We start from the raw sequence: 20,314 nt of genomic DNA, 5'->3' as shown, positions 1-20,314 counted from the left end.
ATTTTCTTTTCCAACTGTGTTTTTCGGTGTGAGTTTCCATATAGTCTCTAAAGTTCCCCTTTGAATACACTGAAAGGAGAAAAGGTTCTTAAGGACAGAGGTGCATTGTTGCTTGTTTTTATTGTAAGTGGCTGAGCATCGGCAGACAGTTAGAGGCTGGGTTTCTTTGGCAGTCTTGTATTGTTGCTGTGTGCTCAAACTCCCAGGGGTAGCGTTCCCACGTAAGCTATCGCAGTCGGCTTCTGATAAATGAGTCTCAGCTAGCTGGGCCATGCACACAGCGGCGGAAAGAAACAAAGCCCTCCTCTGACTCAGCGCAGGTACAGCCCCAGGGATCATTGTTCAGAAAGTTAAGGGACAGCACCAGAACCCATGAGCACCTTTCGGCCCCTCAGCTCCTGTGCCAGCAGAGGCTGGCCGACCCTTGTGTTGTCCATTTCAGAAACAAAGCCCTCCTCTGACTCAGCGCAGGTACAGCCCCAGGGATCATTGTTCAGAAAGTTAAGGGACAGCACCAGAACCCATGAGCACCTTTCGGCCCCTCAGCTCCTGTGCCAGCAGAGGCTGGCCGACCCTTGTGTTGTCCATTTCAATGGGCTTTAGTGATTAGGTAGAACTCACCGAACCTGGCACATATAACTGAATATCAGTAATAGTCAATCAATGTCATCTTTCAGAATGTATATCAGGAAAACAATCTCAGAATCTAACAAGGTTTTATTGGTATACCAGATATGTGAAAAGGCAGCACAGAAGTTACACTTTACTATAAAAATAAAGAAATATAGCTCCCTGACTCTTTTTCATTTCAATTAGGATGTTTTTTTTAAGGCAGTAAATATGGTAAAGTTTTACGGAACAGAATTTGCAGTGTACTCTGTGTGTTTTATTTTTCATTATGCAGTGAACATCATGAATGTTCATGATCATGTCATTTGTTCAAGATATGAATAAAGACATGGAGCTTATTTGGGGACCTCTGATGTAAAATAGGGCTTCCCTAGTGGCTCAGATGGTAAAGAATCTGCCTGCAAGGCAGGAGAACCAGGTTCAATTCCTGGGTAGGGATGAGTAAACCAGTTCGTGCACAAATACATCATGCATGAGATTTCATTACCTGAAAAATGGTTTAAATATAAAAGTTTCTTTGTGTGTTTTTATTTCTTCTTTTGGAGGTTGATGGACAGAGCCTTTGGTTTTGGAAACTTGCAAAATAACCTGCAGGAAGGGGAAGAATTTTAAGTATAAGTATATTGTATGAGTATATGTAAATAGGAAGGACAAAATAGAGGAAGGGAAGATTTTTTATTTTTATATATTTAATTAGAGGATAATTAATTTACAATACTGGGATGGTTACTGCCATACAGTCAACATGAATCAGCATTAGGAATCCATACGTCCCCTCCCTCAGGAACCTCCCTCCCACCTCTTTCCCCATCCCGCTCATCTAGGTTGCCACAGAGCTCTGACTTTGGGTTCCCTGCATCATACATCAGACTCCCTCTGGCTATCCGTTTTACATATGGTCGTGGGCTTCCCTTGTGGCTCATTTGGTAAAGAATCCGCCTGCAATGCGGGAGACCTGGGTTCGATCCCTAGGTTGAAAAGATCCCCTGGGGAAGGGAAAGGCTACCCACTCCAGTATTCTGGCCTGGAGAATTCCATGGACAGTCCATGGGGTCTCAAAGAGTCGGACATGACTGAATGACTTTCATTTTCACTTTCAGTGTATATGTTTCAATACTATTCTCCCATATCATCCCACCCTCTCTGAGGAAGGGAAGTTTTTTTCAGCTTTCAAACCACATCAGGAGAGGCAGTTGAAGAATGCTAATGATAGCAACTAGGCAGGGCTGCCACCAGTCAGATGCCTGGGCTGAATGTTCTGGCACCACCCACCCACCCCCCTTGAAATCTACTCTTCATCCTTCCAACCTTGGTCTGTGTCCTAAAGAAGAACCTCTACATGCCACATCAACTGCATAGTCTTTCCTTCTGGCTTCCAGTTGGGTTCAGCCAATGAGAGGCAGCAGCCAGAGGTCAGAAGGAGGGACTGGAGAGGTCAGGATATCATTCCCTCTGCTCCCTCCTTGAGGGACCTTGCTTTGGCAGCTGCAGCATCTTCTGGCCTTGTTCTGTGGCTTCAAAGCTGGTGCATCCTGGTAACAGCTCCATCCCTTCTGGCCGTTCTGCTGTTGCCAACCCCAGGGTTCTTCATCACAGTGGCTTCCTTCAACCCTGTTCACACCTCTGTAAACAGTCTCTTCTTTAACTCTCTTTATTGCTCCTTTGAGTGTGCCATCTGCTTCTTGCCAGGACCCAGACAAATATAGTGCCTTTGTAGGAATTAGGGGAAAAAAGCACCCAGATGGGTATGCAAGGGTTCATTACACTGTTGTCTTTACTTTGGTGTGTAGTGCAATTTTCTAAAATAAAAAGATTCCCACAGAAGAAAAGGAAAGGAAAGAAAAAGGCACCCCTTTTGGTGAATGGTGCCCTGCAGGTGCATTTGGGCTGGCCTTCAGCCCCATCTCCTTCTCTCAGCAGATAACTTGGTGTAGTGCCCAAAGTACCCTGCCGAACCTGGAAGTCCTAGGAGAGAATGGCATCCATACTAAGTCACTAAGTCGTGTCTGACTCTTTGGGACCCAGGGGACTGTAGCCCTCCAGTCTCCTCCGTCCATGGGATTTTCCAGACAAGAATCCTGAAGTGGGTTGCCATTTCCTTCTCCAGGGGGTCTTCCCCACCCAAGGATCAAACCCAAGTCTCCTGCATCTGCTGCATTGGCAGGCAGATCTTTACCACTGCACCACCTGGGAAGCAGGAAAGAATGGGCAGATTCCTTAAAGCTGGAAAACATCTTAAAGAGAAAGTGAGGATTGACCTGGGTCTTTAAAGATATTTGGAACTTAAATGGAAAAGTATATTGCCAGCAAAGATAAGATGAATCCCTGGAGAAGATTGCATAAGGCAAGGAGTGCCCCTTGAAAGGAGAATTGCAGCCTAAGAAAGTAGAGATGAGGTAGAGATGGGCTTGGAGTGCTGAGCCATAAAGTATGAATTGGAGTTTGTGATCAAACAGGAAATATGATGCAGTGTTTGGACACATGGGCTCTGAAGTTAGATCCGTTAGCTCTGTGACTTTGCACAGTAACTAAACCTCCGTCTTCTATTATACAAAATGGGGATAAAATAGTACCTACCTCCTAGATTTGCTGGGAAACCGAATTTTTGTAATGCAGGTAAAGTGCTTAGCACAATGACTGGCATTTAGTAAGCACCCCGTGGAGATTAGCTACAGAAGGGTGACATGATGAAAGCAGTATTTTATGAAGGTTAGACAGACAGGTCATGTAGGATGCGCTAGAATGGAAAGATGGGGGTAGGGGGAGGCAAGGAATTCTGAAGCCGCTGTAACCCTCTGCACCCCAACTCGGGACACAGGAAATAGGAAAGAAGCTGTGTGTGTGAGAACCTTGTGAGAGGAGGAGAGGGGCTGAAAGCAGATGGGTCGCAAGAGTAAGGAGGCTGGCGCTGCAAGCACTTCGCTAAGATCTTCAGTCTCTGCTGGTATAAATACATGTGGGCAGCTTAAGCAGTTAACATTGGAAGGACTGACCATTTGACACGAGCACAAGTTTTAAAAAATGGTGATATAAATTTGACATTAGATTTTACTCTTCTGCTCAGTGATGAGTTAGACCCAAGATTCTAGTACAAAATAAAAATCCTAATGGACACTTAAAATATTCCAGTGATCACTGGTTGCTCCTCCAACTTTCCAAAGATGTTTTTTTGTCTCCAGAAGTTTGTTCTGATTAAAACCTGGGATCAGACCTCCTCAATTGAGGAAGAGCACCCTTGTACAAGGGAACCCTCTAAGGTCTTGTATAATTTACAAGTTCAGGTCCTACTAGCAAAATTCACTAGCAAAAATCACTGAGTGAGCTGCCAAGTCCTTGACTTAACCATCTTAACATTTGGGATGGAGGGAGACAGAGTAATTAATTTTAAGGAATAATTTCTGGAAGTCCTCAGGTGAGCATTTATTTGTAGGCAAGCCTACATGAGAATTCAGTGCCATTTAGAGACAACTCTGAAGCCACTTTAGCCACATCTCTCTCTCTCTGGGAAAATGTATGCCTTGTTTTCACTGCTTGGCCTTTTTTTAGGAAACCAAGCCCAGGTTTTGCCGACATTCCAGTTCACTGTTAGAAAGAACATGGCAGAATCTGGTCTCAAGGTCGCTCCTGCCTCACCCCAACCGGTCTCTTTCTCTGTGCCCTCAGGTACTTGCCTGAGATCATGAATGACGGGCTGACCAACCAGATCAACAACCCAGAGGTGGACGTGGACATCACGCGGCCCGACACGTTCATCAGGCAGCAGATCATGGCTCTCCGCGTGATGACCAACAAACTGAAGAACGCGTACAATGGCAATGACGTCAACTTCCAGGACACGAGTAAGATAGCCTTTGTCAGCACCCTCCAGAGTGAAAACCGTTATAGAAGATCATTCTGTAGTTTGTTTTTTTAAAGAAAGAATTTTATTTTCATTTTTTAAATTTTTGTATTGGAGCCTTGTCATTTAGAGAGCTTCCTGATTGCTCAACGGTAAAGAATCTGCCTGCCAATGCAGGAGATGCAAAAGACTCTGGCTCAATCCCGGGGTCAGGAAGATCCCCTGGAGGAGGAAATGGTAACCCACTCCCGTATTCCTGCCTGGGAAATCCCATGGACAGAGGAGCCCGGTGGGCTACAGTCCATGGGGTTGAAATTTAGCAACTCAACAACAGAGATGTTTAACAATGTTGTGTTGGTTTCGGGTGTATAGCAAAGTGATTCAGTTATGCATATACATGTATCTATTCTTTTGCAAAATCTTTTCCCATTTAGGTTATTACAGAATATTGTACATCTTTCCCTGTGCTATACAGTAGGTCCTTGCTGGTTATTCATTTTAAATATAGCAGTGTGTACCTAGCATCCCAAACTCCCAAACTATCCCTCCCCCACTTCCCTCCTGGTAACCATAAGTTTGTTCTGAGTCTGTAAGTCTGTCTCTGCTTTATAAATAAGTTTATCATGATTTTTCTTTAAAAGCAATGTGTACCATGGCTCTTTGGTGTCATTCTTACCCCATCTGCAAAGTTCTTTATAGTCCTTTGGGCAGAGAGCCCTAATCTTTTTTTAGGATAGGACTAAAATCATAGCTGCTCCTAAGGAGTAGTTTCAGTGGCTGACATTCAAATGTACCAAAACTAAAGTTGAGTTGCATCTGCCAGTTAATCCATTAACTACAAGACAGCAAAGTAATGTTTTCCCCTCCCCACTCCCCCATCAGCATTTATGTCTCTGCCTCAAACTTCCATCCTTCCTCCCAACCACCAAGAGAAGAATGTCCTCAAGATCACTCACCCAGACAAGTCTGAGTGGGAATCCCTGTTTTATTATTTATGAACTGAAGTCTTGAACAGATTATCTCTTGAGTTTCATGTTCCTCTTCTATAGAATGGGAAACACTCCTGAGTTAGGATTGTTGGGAGGTTCGTTTGAGGCCATGTGTAAAGGAGCTAAGATGAATATCTCGTGTGCCACAAAGTCAATTGCATTGTTCTCTCTCCAATCGTGCACATACATGACCCACTGACTTTTGTATCTGAAATCTTGAGCAAAATACTAAAATGCTGATGTAATATTACACATGACTATTTTATTAAAGATTACAAAATACCAAAAGTGATTTTGAAAGACTAGTAAGTGCACGTTGAATGAAAGTAACCATATTTGGGTTTCGTCTAAGTGGTTTCTAGATGTGTAACTATAAAGGCAAGGGGTTTTTTGTTTGTTTGTTTGTTTGTTTTCTGTTTTGTTGGTTTTTTAAAATATATATTCTTATAGAGAGCATTCTTGGGAGAAGATTCCTTGAACATAAGATGTGGAGTTGCCAGTGATTCTATAATTTGGTCACTGAAGCAAAAGTTGATGCTATGTGCTTGAATTTGAGACAGAAAGAAACAGGTTACAGATGGGAGACATAAAGTCATCTAAGTCTTAACCATCAGTCTACTGAGTTTTCCCCTGCAGAAAATTTTTGGAGCTTAATTCCATTTAAAATAACTCAAAAATTAACTTTCTAAGTGCAGGATCATTGCCAACCTGATAAATTTGCTGTAAACTTTCTCAGTCCTCCCAGTATTTCTCTGCCTCTTTGCTAAATGTCTCCTTTCCTCTTCAGAAGAGAAAATTACACTAGGTTTTAGCCTTTGCTGCTTCTCCCCTGCTCATTTCTTAGCTTCACTCCTCTCAATTTATCTTTTCTGTCTTCTCTAATAAAGCACTTTGTCATCAGAGAATGACTATTGGATTAAATCATTCAAGATACATTAGAATTAGTTGATGTTGGCCTTGGTTCTCTCTCCTCTCTGACCTAAAGAGGTTGTATACATGTCAATCTGCAAAACTTAAGATACGCCCTAGAGAAGACATCCTGCTCCATTTCCCCCAAAAAGAAAATAAAAATCAGCAACACTTAAGAGTATCACTTTGCTGTAACCTCAGCACCAAACTTGACCTCCTATTTTAGGATGAGAGTGAAAGTGTTAGTCGTTCGGTCATGCCTGACTCTTTTCGACCCAGTGGACTATCACCCATCAGGCTCCTCTGTCCATGGGATTTCCCAGGCAAGAACACTGGAATAGATTGCTGCTTCCTTCTCCAGGGAATCTTCCTGACCCAGGGATCAAAGCCAGCTCTCCTACATTGCAGGCAAATTCTTTACCATCTGAGCCACCAGGCAAGCTTATTTTAGGATAGTGTCTGTCTTATAAAACCACTATCACATCTTATAGTCATCATCACCATTATTGCTTCTGACATTTTTAAAACTCACCACTTAAATACCTGCATTTGTGATTCCTTTTCCAAAAGAGATGGAGCCATTATTTTTCTCAGCTAGAATTTCCCGTCATTATTTGCTTACCACGTTTTTAATATTCTAAATCACCTCAATAATATTTCTGTAAAGGTTATGTAACTTCTTGTTCATAATACCAGTGTTTAAAACAATTCCCTTAGCAATTGTGATATCTCTGAATTTAATTAATGGGCATTTTCCCCCTTGTGAAGGCCACTAAAGATAAATTAGAGAAAATGTTAAGAACCTGGTATGGTATATTCAAGTGCTCTTATGTGGTATTTTAGATGTCCCATCAAGAAAACAAAAATTACACTGAGACTTCCCTGGAGATCCAGTGGTTAAGACATTGAACTTCTACTATAGGGGATATGGTTCAATCCCTGGTCCGGGAACTAAGATTTTACATGTCATGTGATATAGCCCAAAAAAGTTGAAAAAAATAATAATAAATAAATAAAGTTGCGCTGAGTTGAGCCTTGCTTAGTGGGGAGGTATTGGAAGAGACCTGACATCACCTTGGCTTTTCTTAAGTACCACTGTCTAGCAGCCAAGATGACACTAGTCTTTTTGGAGCAGCTCAATATATACATCACCATTTCAGACCAGCAGGGAGGCATTTAAGGCTATTGAATGGACTCCATGGAGTACATAGGGGAAATAATAAATGTCATTACCGCGTTTACCATTACTACGTTTCCTAAGCCCTCCCAGGAACATTATCTCACTTATAACACTTATCTCACCCTATAACAATTCTATGAAGTAGATAGGATTATTCTCATTTTTACAGGTGAGCAAGCAGGGCCTAGCAAGGCTAACTGACTTAAACAAAAGACAGCAGGTTAAAATCTAAGTCGTCTTTGCTGGAGGAACAATATATTTCCTATCAAGCATCATTGCACACATTGGATTTGGTGTTCTCACATTTTATCAGGGGCTCTTCACCATCCTCAACAAGGTAAATGTTATTGTCAGTAGGTATTGAGTTGAGGAAACAAATAAATTGAAAAGAGTGTCCAAGGCATATTTAATTATTCAGTAAGTAATCATTATTGTGCACCTACTGTATGCCAGGGATCATTAAAGCCAAATGCAAATACAGAAATGAACAGTATATACAAAGTGTCTGCCCTTCCTCAACAAGTGTACATTGTCAGAGAGGGAACAAGAAAGCAAACAGTTAAATAATAGAGTTGCAAATGGGGATAAGTACTTTCATATAGCTAGTAATGGATGCTCAGTTGGTAAAGAATCTTCATGTCAATTCTGGAGACCTAGGTTTGATCCCTAGGTTTGGGAAGACTCCCTGGAGAAGGAAATGGCAACCCACTCTAGTGTTCTTGCCTGGGAAATTCCATGGACAGAGGAGCCTGGTGGGCTACAGTCCATATGGTCGCAAAGAGTCAGACACAACTTAGCAACTAAACCACCACAACCAGTAATAGATGGAGACTTACCTGAGACCCAAGTCTGAGATACAGGGTTTAAGAATCATGAACCAAGTGGTCAGAAGTGGGAATAGAGCAGCCCCAGAAGGCATTTTGGGCAGGCAGGGAAGATGCCAGGCTGAGAAAACATACTAAGTGGACACCTGGACTTTGGTTTTAAGCAGAGAATGGCAAAATTTTCTGTAAATAGCCACATATTAAATATGTTCAGCTTGGAGGGCCATATATGAATGCATAATTAAACAATCCATAAGTGAATGACCATGGCTGTGTCCCAATATAATTTTACATACAGACACTGAGGTTTAGATTTCAGATATACACTATGTACATATCACAAATATTATTCCTCATTTGTGTTTCTTCAAACACTTCAATATATAAAAACCATTCTTGGGATTATACAAAGTCACACTTGGATGCATGTGTGCTAAATCTTCTCAGTCATGTCCGACTCTTTGTAACCCTATGGACTGTAACCTGCCAGGCTCCGCTGTCCATGGGATTCTCCAGCCAAGAATACTAGAGAGGGTTGCCAAGCTCTCCTCCAGGGGATCTTCCCAATCCAGGGATTGAAACTTTATCTCTTGCGTCTCCTGCATGAACCTGGCAGGCGGGATCATTACCGCTAGTGCCACTTGGGAAGCCCAGGCTTGAGAGCCATACAAAAACAACTAGCAGGCCTGGAGGCCATGGTTTGTCAACCAATGGTCAAGTCAGAATCCATGCTTGCACTTAGGAGGAGAACAGCAGTGGAAAAAGTAGCCAAAAATGGCAATAACCAGCTGTGCCTTCCACAATTATGTGCTGCCATTCTCTGATTTCTTACTTCCATTTTCGGTTTTCCTCTTCAATGGTTTCCTTTAAAATATCCTTTCAAAATCCTTTCTAAAAGCATTATATCTCCTGAGAACAATGGCTCTGAGTTTTGAAAATGAGCAAAGAATGAAAGTTCTTAAAGTAATTGAAATATTGGCCAGAATATGAAATTCATTTCAGATTCCAACATGGTGGGTACGGCCTCTCCCTGAATCTGGGATTCCTATGTTTTTTAGTTGGGTGACTCCGGATATCTTTTCAAACAAGTCGGCTCTCTGCATCAGGTGGCCAAAGTATTGGAGCTTCAGCATCAGTCCTTCCAATGAATATTTAGGGTTGATTTCCTTTAGGATAGACTGGTTTGATCTCTCTGCTGTCCAAGGGACTCTCAAGAGTCTTCTCCAGCACCACAGTTTGAAAGCATCAGTTCTTTGTCACTCAGCCTTGTCCAGCTCTCACATCCATACATGACTACTGGAAAACCCATAGCTTTGACTATAAAATAGACTTTTCTCAGCATAGTGATGTCTCTGCTTTTTATTTAGATACAGTCCACCCTCCCATCACAAACCTGTCCATTAAAAATAAACCTAGTGGGGCGGGGTGAGGGGGTCTTCTACCAACATGCCCAAATCTCTTTTGTGCCCCACTCTTTGCTGGCCTGGCTCTAACTCTCTTTTTCTGTCTGTCCACACCAGGCGACGAATCCAGCGGCTCGGGGAGCGGCAGTGGGTGCATGGATGACGTGTGTCCTACAGAGTTCGAGTTTGTCACCACCGAGGCCCCCGCGGTGGACCCCGACCGGAGAGAAGTAGACTCTTCTGCCAGCCAGCCGGGCCACTCCCTGCTCTCAGGATCTCTCGCCTGCGTCGCCCTGGCACTGCAGAGCCTGTGCAGATAATCCTGGGTTTTCGGTCAGATGAAACTGCATTTGAGCTATTGGAACGGCCAACTCACTTCTTTTCTTACACCCTTGGACAGTGGACCATGCCACAAAAACTTACCGGTTTCCGAGAAGAGGGCAGTACTGTACTCTGCCTCCCTTTTTGTTTTCCCAAAGAGTACCGGGCGCCAGACTGGACTGCTTCCTCTTTCCGTCAGCTATCTGTGGGGACCTTGTTTATTCTAAAGAATTCTTACTCCGATCTTTCGTACCAGGAGATTTTCTTACCTTCATTTGCTTTTATGCTGCAGACGTAAAGGAATCTCACGTTGTGAGTTTTTTTTTCCCCCATTTAAAAAAAAAATAGGAAGAAAAGATCATTTTCCTTGCAAAATCAGGCCAAACCCCAAGACAACTGCAATTGGAACAAAGAAGCAAACAAGAGAGAAAAATAAAAGAGCTTTAATGCCATAAGTTTGGCATTGCCAGCCAGCTCCCAGTGTACGCTTTTCAGTAACAAATCAGGGTTACAGAATGCTTACGGAGAGAAAGTTTGACATTTTCTTCATGTAGTGAAAAAACACTGTTGTCTTGGAGGTCTTGCACGCTAACCACACAATGCCCCAGCTGATTTGGAGGTACTGAGGGTAAATTTAGAATTCTATCTTTACTATGATAGAAAAATTTGCTATATAGCTCAGCACCTCTCTCTTACCTTGCCCGACTTCAGTTTCAGTAATGGCATCATTTTTCTTAATTCTTTTAATTATACACTTTATAATACAGTGTCTGTCCACTGTATCCAATTGGCACAGACTTTTCGCTTCATTTTCAGTTACTAGTGGACACCGGCCTGAACTCATCCCCCTCAAGGGTCTGAAATGAAAACAATCATCAACAATACAATCTCTTTGCTTTAGCCACAGGCTTGACACGAATCAAATGTTTCTGCCCTGTGCTCAGTACCCTCCCCAAAGAAGAGTTCTTTTAATGAATGGAAGAACAATTCGATCCATAAGTGAGTTTTTATTTTTAACTATTTACTTTGTGTCAATTGGTTTCTGCATCACAAGGGCATTCTCTTACAAAATAACTCACAACAACAAAAAACGTCAAGACAAAAAAAAATATATATAGTATTGACATGGAGATTTCTTTCACTTTTTTAGTCTTAGTATGATCATCTATTTTTATATCTATATATATATAAATCACAGATTTTAACTTCTTAATTCCAAGCTCAGGGTTGACACACCTTTGTAACGAAAATGTTTTGTCAACCAGCTCTTCTTGTTTTGTGCTGCTCAGAGAAGGGATTCCTCATTTATCTGTGAGCACCAAGAATCAAGAAAGAGAACTTTTTACGTATCTAACTGTCCATTTATTAAAAGTTTGCCAGGGCACACCTTTCTCGCATGAGCGTGCTTTGCCCTGGGTGCTCCACACTGTACCTAACTCATGGGCAAAGCCATGGGTGTGCAGAACTGTACCGGTCATGGAAACTGTATGTGCAAGGAATGTGTTATTCATGCAAAACCATTGCTTTCAGAACAACGCCTTCAGCCTAGGATTCCTGCTTGGCACTTGAGAGATGTCCTAATTTAACAGGCTGATTTATAGCCTAACTCTTCCACCAGGTGTGCCAAAGCCAGGCATGATGCTCCCCTTGATAGAGAGAAGCAAAATAAACCAAACTGGGGCTTTATGAATACAGTTGGCTATCCATGTTTTTTATTTTTTTGGTTTCTATGATGCTTCTGGGGTTGGGAAAAGTAATGTTTCAAGACACCGTAGTATGCCAGTCACATGTTAAACTAACCTATTGGCAGTCATGACACATAAATGGTATTTTTTATCTCCATACTCATCAAAATTATAATTAGTTATCGATTTAGTCATCACACTTAAGTAGAACACATGCAGCACAATAGTATTAAGTATATTTGAGCACTTTTGCAAAACTGAAAGTATTTAGAAGCATCTCTTGCTATTGTATGCCTAACAAAATATGGAACGTAGGATTCTGAGAGACTTTGTGGCATCTTTTCATTTAAATCTTTAAGAAATTAACACTTAATCTAATTCGGCATTCCATACTTCTAGAAAACCATTCATTTCACTGCCAAACTTCAGCTTCCTAGCACCAATTACACATAAAGCATCTCTATGAAGGACCAATCATTTATGTTGCTCATTGCATTGTATGTTCAGAAATCAGTATTGTCTTTCTCCAGTAATTAAGGTGCAATACAAATTAAATCAGTCTTGATTTTCCAGAATATTTGAGTCATCACTTGTTTTCATAGCTTTAAACTCCAGGTCTTTCCTTTTAAAAAAATATTTTTGCATTGCTTTCTGTGAAATAGATCCGAATGCCTTGTTTTCCCTGTGCTTTCACCCCCAGAGGGTTTTGTGCATGTGTGTGAATACACCTTATATTAATGAATGTGAACCCATGTTCTGTACACACTAAACACACCGATAGTATATAAATGCCTGCTTCATTTGTTTCCACACCTTTGTTATCGATATTATTCATATTGGTGAGCTATAGTGAACTATATGAGCCAGGCAGAAAGCTGACATCACTCTCAGTTAATGATGCCACAGTAATCGTCACCCGCATGGATGTGGTCAAAATATTATTCAAATTGTACTTCCTGCTTTTTAGTCATCATCCCACCCCATCATATGATTTTTTAGACTAATTTGACATGAGAATTTTTTTGTACCCTAAGGGAATTAGCTTAATCTAGTTAACCCATTTCAGTATTTTGGAATTTCCCCCTCCCTGCACCACCAAATTAATTTCTCTCATTTTAGCATAGTGATAGGGGATGTGATGATACTCCATTGTTTTTCCTGACCTGCCCTCACTTGCTTTGAAGTCCCCTATATTCTGTAATCACATCATAACCTCTGTTATGAGTAGAGAGGAACAGACTCACTGAAATCGGACGCTAGAAACAGTTGGGTGATGCTCATAACTGCAAACACTTAGCTTATTGAAGTGCCTCTATTTACATGTTCTTTAGTTATAATATGTATTTTTCTAACAGAAATACACGTCTGTAATTGGTGTATATTATACTTTGTATATGTTATAACAAAACCTAAACAGAGGCTAAAGTCTTAAGCAGAGAAGAATGGATTGCAAATTCATGAGTTTGAGCTCCGCTTATGGTTCTGTATTAAAGGACAGACACGATGACCTTCTCTCATTTGAATGAAGGTCAAGTCAGGACTTTGATTAGAGCCATCATAAAACAGCATTAGCGCTAGCAATCTGACTCCCTTACCGTGTCTTAACCAGATCAATATCTTGTATTACTTGCTTTAATTGTAAGGGATAGAAAATACTACTTTGCCTACACCAAAAAACATGATTATTCATTGACAAGCAGTAGTCATTGTAAAAGTAGCGTTCTGTAAATCAAACACACAAAGTATTATCGGATGCAGAACCCTGATATTTAATTTATATTCCCTGCTGCAGACATTAGCCTACTTTAATTCTTTAGCCATTACCTACATGTTTTGGCTACACACTGAACACCAACTAAAGTCCTCAAGGAGGAACAAAACCTTGGCAGATTCCTGAGTTGTGATTCTTTCATTACTTCTCTTTGCAAGGCTGATTATCAGGTGGTTGGATGAATGGTGGAAGGGTTAGCAAATGCAAGTTTTGACTTACCCAAAACTTGCAGAAATTCAAACTCATTTACTTACAGTCACTAACCAATCTGACTTCTAACTAGAAAAAGGAGGGGAGGAGAGGGGGAGTTTAGCTTTGCTAACAGAACAGTAAAGGAGACCATAACTTATAAATTTGCAGTGTGTTCCTCCTTGGTGGAGACATTAGCCAGTGTTTGGTTTTAGGCCAAGTTCTACAAAGACAGTATTGATTTGTATGCATCCCGGAGCCTTGCTATAACACAGTTTGCTACAGCACGGGACTCAGCCTAGCATGGGGCCATTTGAACCTCAGTGAAGGTTGCATAGGTACTGGAATCTTTGACATTGCCTTGTAACGAGGTACTTCGACGAAAAGACAACTCAAGTTGGCGTAGTAGTGAGGTCTCTGTGTGCATATGCATAACATATATGCAGGACAAATGTGTGCACCAATCAAACCTAAAATTTTATGTGACTGTCAAATGAATATGATTTGGGTTAAGATTTTTCATTTCTGATTTGGATAGAAAATTGCTATTAATCTTGTATTAAAATAGTTTTTAAAAATCTACCAGTGCCCTTTCTGCATTTTCTTCATTATTTTCATAGTCTAAATTTCAGAGCTTTTGAGTTATTTTGTTTGAGAAATTTTTAGAAGCTGCAATATTTTAAAAAAAAGGAAAAGAACCATAGGTTAAATCAGCACCACCCACTGAAGTACACTTGGCATTTGAAATCAAGGACTTTTCAAACTTTAGAATATTTAGAGCTTTCCAAATGTGTATCTTGAGTTTGAGCAAGCTCCAGGAGTTGGTGAGGGACAGGGAAGCCTGCCATGCTGCGGTCCTTGGGGTCGCAAAGAGTTGGACACGACTGAGCGACTGAACTGAACTGATCACACACAACTTTTGTGTTGGTTTCTCCTCTAAAATAAAATTTAGTAGCTTGAGAATTGATGTCAGTACTTTATAAATAATGTCAGAAAATAAGATGTAAAAGAACTAACAATTTTCCAGATTTAGCAAATTGCCTTGCTTTTTTATTTCTAGAAGCTTCCATGCTCCCAGGGATGCTAAATACTGTATAGCATGCTAGAGATTCATTTAGCAAACTTTTATTAAACTCTTACTTGACTTACTCACTTGCCTGGTCTAGGTGCCAGTCACTGGTTGTCAAATTTGGGAAGTATTCATTCTTTACTGTAGTTACCCATAATTATTACAAATACATGACTTATTTTTAAAATGTTCTTTTAAATAAAGAAATCTATGTAAATGAAGTTATCACAAATATAACACTGTAAGCAACATTATAATTTTTAAACATTACAATTTAGCTCACATTATTACTATGTTGACGTCTATTAAGGAAAATGATTCCTATAAAACAGTTAACTTTAGGATGGTGGTGGTGTTTAGTCGCCTAGTCATGTCTGACTCTTTTGTGACCCCATGGACTGTAGGCTACCAGGCTCCTCTGTCCATGGGATTTCCCAGGCAAGAATACTAGAGTGGATTGCCATTTCCTTCTCCAGGGCATCTTCCTGACCCAGGAATCGAACCAGAGTCTCCTGCATTGGCAGGCAGGGTTCTTTAAGATTGAACCTCCTGGTAGGCCCCTAACCTCAGGATAATTCCATCTAAAAACCAGAATATAACAAATTCTATTTGGAAATAAACTGAAACCAATTTCATGCAAAGGAAAAAAGCTTTCAAAGGGTTTTGAAAAAAATAATAAAACCACAGCCAGGTTTATCAACAATATATATTTTAATTTGCTCTTTGGATAAATGGACTAAGTTATAGTCAGAATATACACACAAATATGAAAGAGGACATTGATTTTTCAAATACTAACTTGTGAAATAGCTAGAAAGATGTAGCCATAATTCTGTATGTTCAAACAGACATTCTCAATTCATTTAATACAGATACATCTCCATTCCACAGACACATTTATTTGCAGATATAAACATGTGGCCAAATGTATTTTGTCAGCTCACGGAGGACACAGCAAAGCTAAGACAAACTAGACACCTGCTTTTGTAGTTTGCACACCTTGAAATAGCAGAGTAAGTAAATGAAAATTTTACCCAGCAAGTGTTCAAGTTTGGAGAGAAGCATAAAGGAGACAAATAAATTGGATTTGAGGCAAGTGGAAGAGTATTTACCTCGAATAAAGCCATCTGCTCTTCAATAGGAACTGTCTATGGAGTTTTAAAATAAAAGAAAAAAATTGACTTAGGCAACAATAGTCATCTATTCTTCCAAAAAAGAATGTGATAAACACTAAATCACATGCCAGATACAGTTCTGGGTAGCAGAGCAAGACGCCAGGAAGGACTGAGACAGAGGGCTTCCCCGGTGGACCAGTGGTTAAGAATCCACCTGCCAACGCAGAGGACAAGGGTTCGATCCCTGGTTTGGGAAGATTCCATATGCCGAGGAGCAACTGAGCCCATGGGCCACAACTACTAAAACCTGAGCGCTGTAGAGCCTATGCTCCACCAACACAAGAAGCCATGACAATGAGAAGCCTGTACACAGTAGCTAGAGAGTGGCCCCCTCTTGCTGCAACTAGAGAAAGCCCATGTGAAGCAATGAAGACCCAGAGCAGCCAAAAACATAAAAATACAATTTTTAAAAAGTTTGCATAAAAAAAAGAACTGAGACAGAAACAGGCTAATGACTAAGGAGGAGATGCCCCTTGACACCAGTGGTCCAGAGGGGCCCCGGGTGATACTCAGGCTGTGATCTAATGATGGAAAGAAAGTGCCATGTGCAGACCCGGCGACAGAGACTGCCTGGCAGAGTAAAAGCAAATGTCAGGATCTCAGCCCAGAAATGAGTGTGGCTGAGGACCAGTCAGTGAGCTGTTGGATGGTGGGAGAAGGTTGAAGAGTTACACAGAAGAAGCCATGCTAAGCTTAATAGCCAAAACCCTGGTCTTTTACCCTCTGGTGAAGCCAGAACCTCAGAAGGACCCATCTCTACACTTCAGCCCTGCTGGTGGCACTTATTAGTATTTTAAAGCACATTTTAGCAAAGAACGATGCTAAGGTCTTTATGTACTTGATCTTCATAGAATCTCTATAACATAGAAATAAAAATGTTCATTTTATACTGAATAAAATTAAACACAGTGAGATGAATTAACTTGCCCAATGACATGGGCGAGGCCATGATAGGAACTGAGAGCTGTAACAAGTAGGCAGAAAAGTGGCAGTATATAAGGGTAACTGCAGTTTTTTATTATATGTGCAATTGAATTATCCGAGGGTGTTCTGAGAATTGGCAGCAAGTGTGTGAGCAGGCATTCATAGATGTTCATTTACATAGAGGATATATATTAAAACTTTATTCTGACATGTAGTACCATTTGGGCTTTCCCAGTGGCTCAGCAGTAAAGAATCCTCCACAGGAGACGTGGGTTTGATCCCTAGTTCGGGAAGATCCCCTGGAGGAGGGTATGGCAACCCACTCCAGTATTCCTGCCTGGAGAATCCCATGGACAGTGGAATCCAGCAGGCTATTTTCCATAGCAATGCAAAGAGTCAGACACAACTGAATCGACTAAGCACACATTCACACACATGTAGTGCCATTTACTTGCTTTCTGTTTTTCTTTTTTATTTTTTTCCAAAATTAAAATCCTATGTAGACAAATGACTGATTCTGGGTTTCTTGCATAGTGTTGAACTTAAAGCCATTGTGAACCAAAGTTTGATGTCTAGAAGAGGAAAACATGTACTAAATCTGCTTTTCCCCTATTTGTCAAGTTGGCTTAAACATCATATTTACAGAAAGCAAGTCATCCACAGGGCTTTGCCTGACTCATAGGGGTTCTTCCTATACATCATTGTTGTTGTTTAATCGCTAAGTTGTGTCCGACTCTTTTGAGACCCAGTGGACTATAGCCCACTAGGTTTCTCTCTCTATGGGATTTCCCAGGCAAGAATACTGGAGTGGGTTGCCATTTCCTTCTCCAAGGGATCTTCCCTACTCAGGGATCAAACCCATGTCTCCTGCATTAGCAGGCAGATTCTTTACGGCTGAGCCACCAGGGAAGCCCTCCTATGCATTAGCCTTGTCTACAATTTGTTGTCCATTCAGGCAGTCAAGTGGACGGAAAATATGAATCAAGACAATGCAATAATTAGTCAGTTCAAACAGAGAAGTAGTCTGGCTGCTTTGTTGACTAACTTGACTGCATCTTGAAAGTATGACACTGAGACCCAGCTGAATCAAATTCTCATGAGAGTTTTCTCAGTTAAAATAAAGACCAGATGGTGGGTACCATGTGCCTCTCTTCTTCACGGAGTTAGAGCTCCTTCTATTGTTGGATTCCTCCTCATGTCATCACCTTCCTTACCTGAGAGAATTGAGGTTACTGATCACAGGTTTTATTTCTCTTTCGAAGATACTCTTTGGACATTTCATAAAGACAGGTGAATATCAAGTTAGGGAAAGGCTGGCCTACAAAACTCTATTTTCTTTTCTTTTGTGACATAAAATGCCTTATATTTACAAAAAACATTTCACCCTCAAGGGGGCTTTCAAATTTATTTTCCTTCATAATCTTCACCACACCTCCACGAAATAGATAAGAATTAATCATCCTTATTTTACAGATCAGAGACACTGCCTAGTGAAGCCAAAGTCCTCTCAGTGTGTTTATTCACCCCTTGCTGCTGCTTTCTCTCCTTCACTTCCCATCCAACCAAGTCCCAAGGACTTCCCTGTGAGTCATTCTGGCTCCTATCAACCTCTCATTCATTCATAGAACCAGCCCCCAGTAGCTCAGTCACAGGAACACAGAAGCAAATGCTCCAAGCTAAGTCTCAGTAGAATGATACCCCAATAGTCTTCTAATTCATCTCTGGTCCTGAATCACATACTGGGGATCAGCATGTACTGAGTTCCTGAATGTAAAAACTTAGATGTCCCCAAATTATATCAAGCCAAAGAAGTTTCAGGGCTTCCCTGGTGGCTCAGTGGGTAAAGAATATATCTGCAATGCGGGAGACTGCCTGTAGCACAAGAGAAGTGTGTTTGATCCCTGGATTGGGAAGATCCACTCCAGTATTCTCGCCTGGGAAATTCCATGGACAGAGGAGCCTGGTGGGCTACAGGCCATGCAGTTGCAAGAGCCAGATATGACTGAGCAACTAAACCACCAAAGAAGTTTCACCCAAACACCTTTATTAAAAAGCTTGCCAATAGCACCATAATTATTTCATTGATTTTTGTTTGTTTGAACTACTGCATATGAATTGGTATATTCAGGCTGTATTTCTACAACCAAAGATAAGCCCAGATTCTGTGCATGTGTTTGTTTTTAAGCCTGGGGGTCTTTTATTTTTGACTGAAAAGAGAAAATTTTACATTGAATAGTGTGTTCATAGACAGGGAGCATGAGCCATGAGAAATGTGAAAGCAAAATGGACTTCTCCAGGAAAGACATAAATAAAGACTTCCCCTACATCCAAAGTCTTTCTTGTACTGGAGGAATCCTGTAATCTTTCCCCTCCTTGTGCCCACAAGCAGGGAGAGTGAGGTAAGATGGAGTGGAAGAGATAAAATGAAGCAAGAGAAAGAATAGAGATCCAGGGCCATTGCCATTTGCAGCACACGATGTTTTCTACGTTATTTCTATCAATCCTAAACCTTCACTGTGAAAGCCTCCTCTCAAATGAAAGACACCTTACAGACAACATAAAATAATGCCACCTAATGAAAAACTTAAGTCACAGAGAAATGCCAACAAGCATATGAAAAGATGCTCAACATCATTAATCATCAAGGAAACGCAAATCAAAATGACCATGAGCTAGTACTTCACAACACGTAAGATGAAAGTGAAAGTGTTACTTGTTTAGTCATGTCTGACTCTTTGCAAACCCATGAACTGTAGCCCACCAGGCTCCTCTGTCCATGGGATTCTCCAGGCAAGAATACTAGAGTGGATTGTCATTTCCTTCTCCAGGGGATCTTCCCGACCCAGGGATCCGACCCAGGTCTCCTGCATTGCAGGCAGATTCTTTTTCTTTTTTTTCCCCATTTATATTTATTAGTTGGAGACTAATTACAATATTGTAGTGGGTTTTGTCATACATTGACATGAATCAGCCATGGAGTTACATGTATTCCCCGTCCCGAACCCCCCTCCCACCTCCCTCTCCACCCGATTCCTCTGGGTCTTCCCAGTGCACCAGGCCCGAGCACTTGTCTCATGCATCCAGCCTGGGCTGGTGATATGTATCACCCTAGATAATATCCATGTTTCGATGCTGTCCTCTCGAAACATTCCACCCTCGTGCAGGCAGATTCTTTACCATCTGAGCCACCAGGGACTCATCCAAGATGGCCACTATCAAAAAAAGAAAAGAAAAATAGAAATCACAAGTGTTAGCGAGGATGCAGAGAAATTGGAACCTTTGTGCACTATTGGTGGGAATGTAAAATGGTGCAACTATTGTGGAAAAGAGTATAAAGATGCCTTTAAAAACTAAATACAGAATTACCACATGATTCAACATTAGCACACTTTCAGGTATATACCCAA

The 20,314-nt window shown here is 41.1% G+C and overlaps 1 protein-coding gene across 1 annotated transcript in view; it reads left to right on the top strand.

The window, feature by feature from the left end:
* The window catches only part of GPC6 (glypican 6), a 1,184,501-nt gene extending 1,170,180 nt beyond the window's left edge, over positions 1 to 14,321 (top strand). Inside the window, exons 8-9 of the mRNA XM_043478329.1 lie at positions 4,294 to 4,469; positions 9,891 to 14,321. Of these exons, the coding sequence (XP_043334264.1) occupies positions 4,294 to 4,469; positions 9,891 to 10,093 (379 nt within the window). The 3' untranslated portion in view covers positions 10,094 to 14,321. The remainder of the gene's footprint in view (positions 1 to 4,293; positions 4,470 to 9,890) is intronic.
* The last annotated feature ends 5,993 nt before the right edge of the window (positions 14,322 to 20,314 follow it).

Source organism: Cervus canadensis, chromosome 9 (assembly GCF_019320065.1).
Source record: "Cervus canadensis isolate Bull #8, Minnesota chromosome 9, ASM1932006v1, whole genome shotgun sequence".
Taxonomy (NCBI): Eukaryota; Metazoa; Chordata; class Mammalia; order Artiodactyla; family Cervidae; genus Cervus; species Cervus canadensis.
This window is presented reverse-complemented; position numbering and strand designations above follow the sequence as displayed.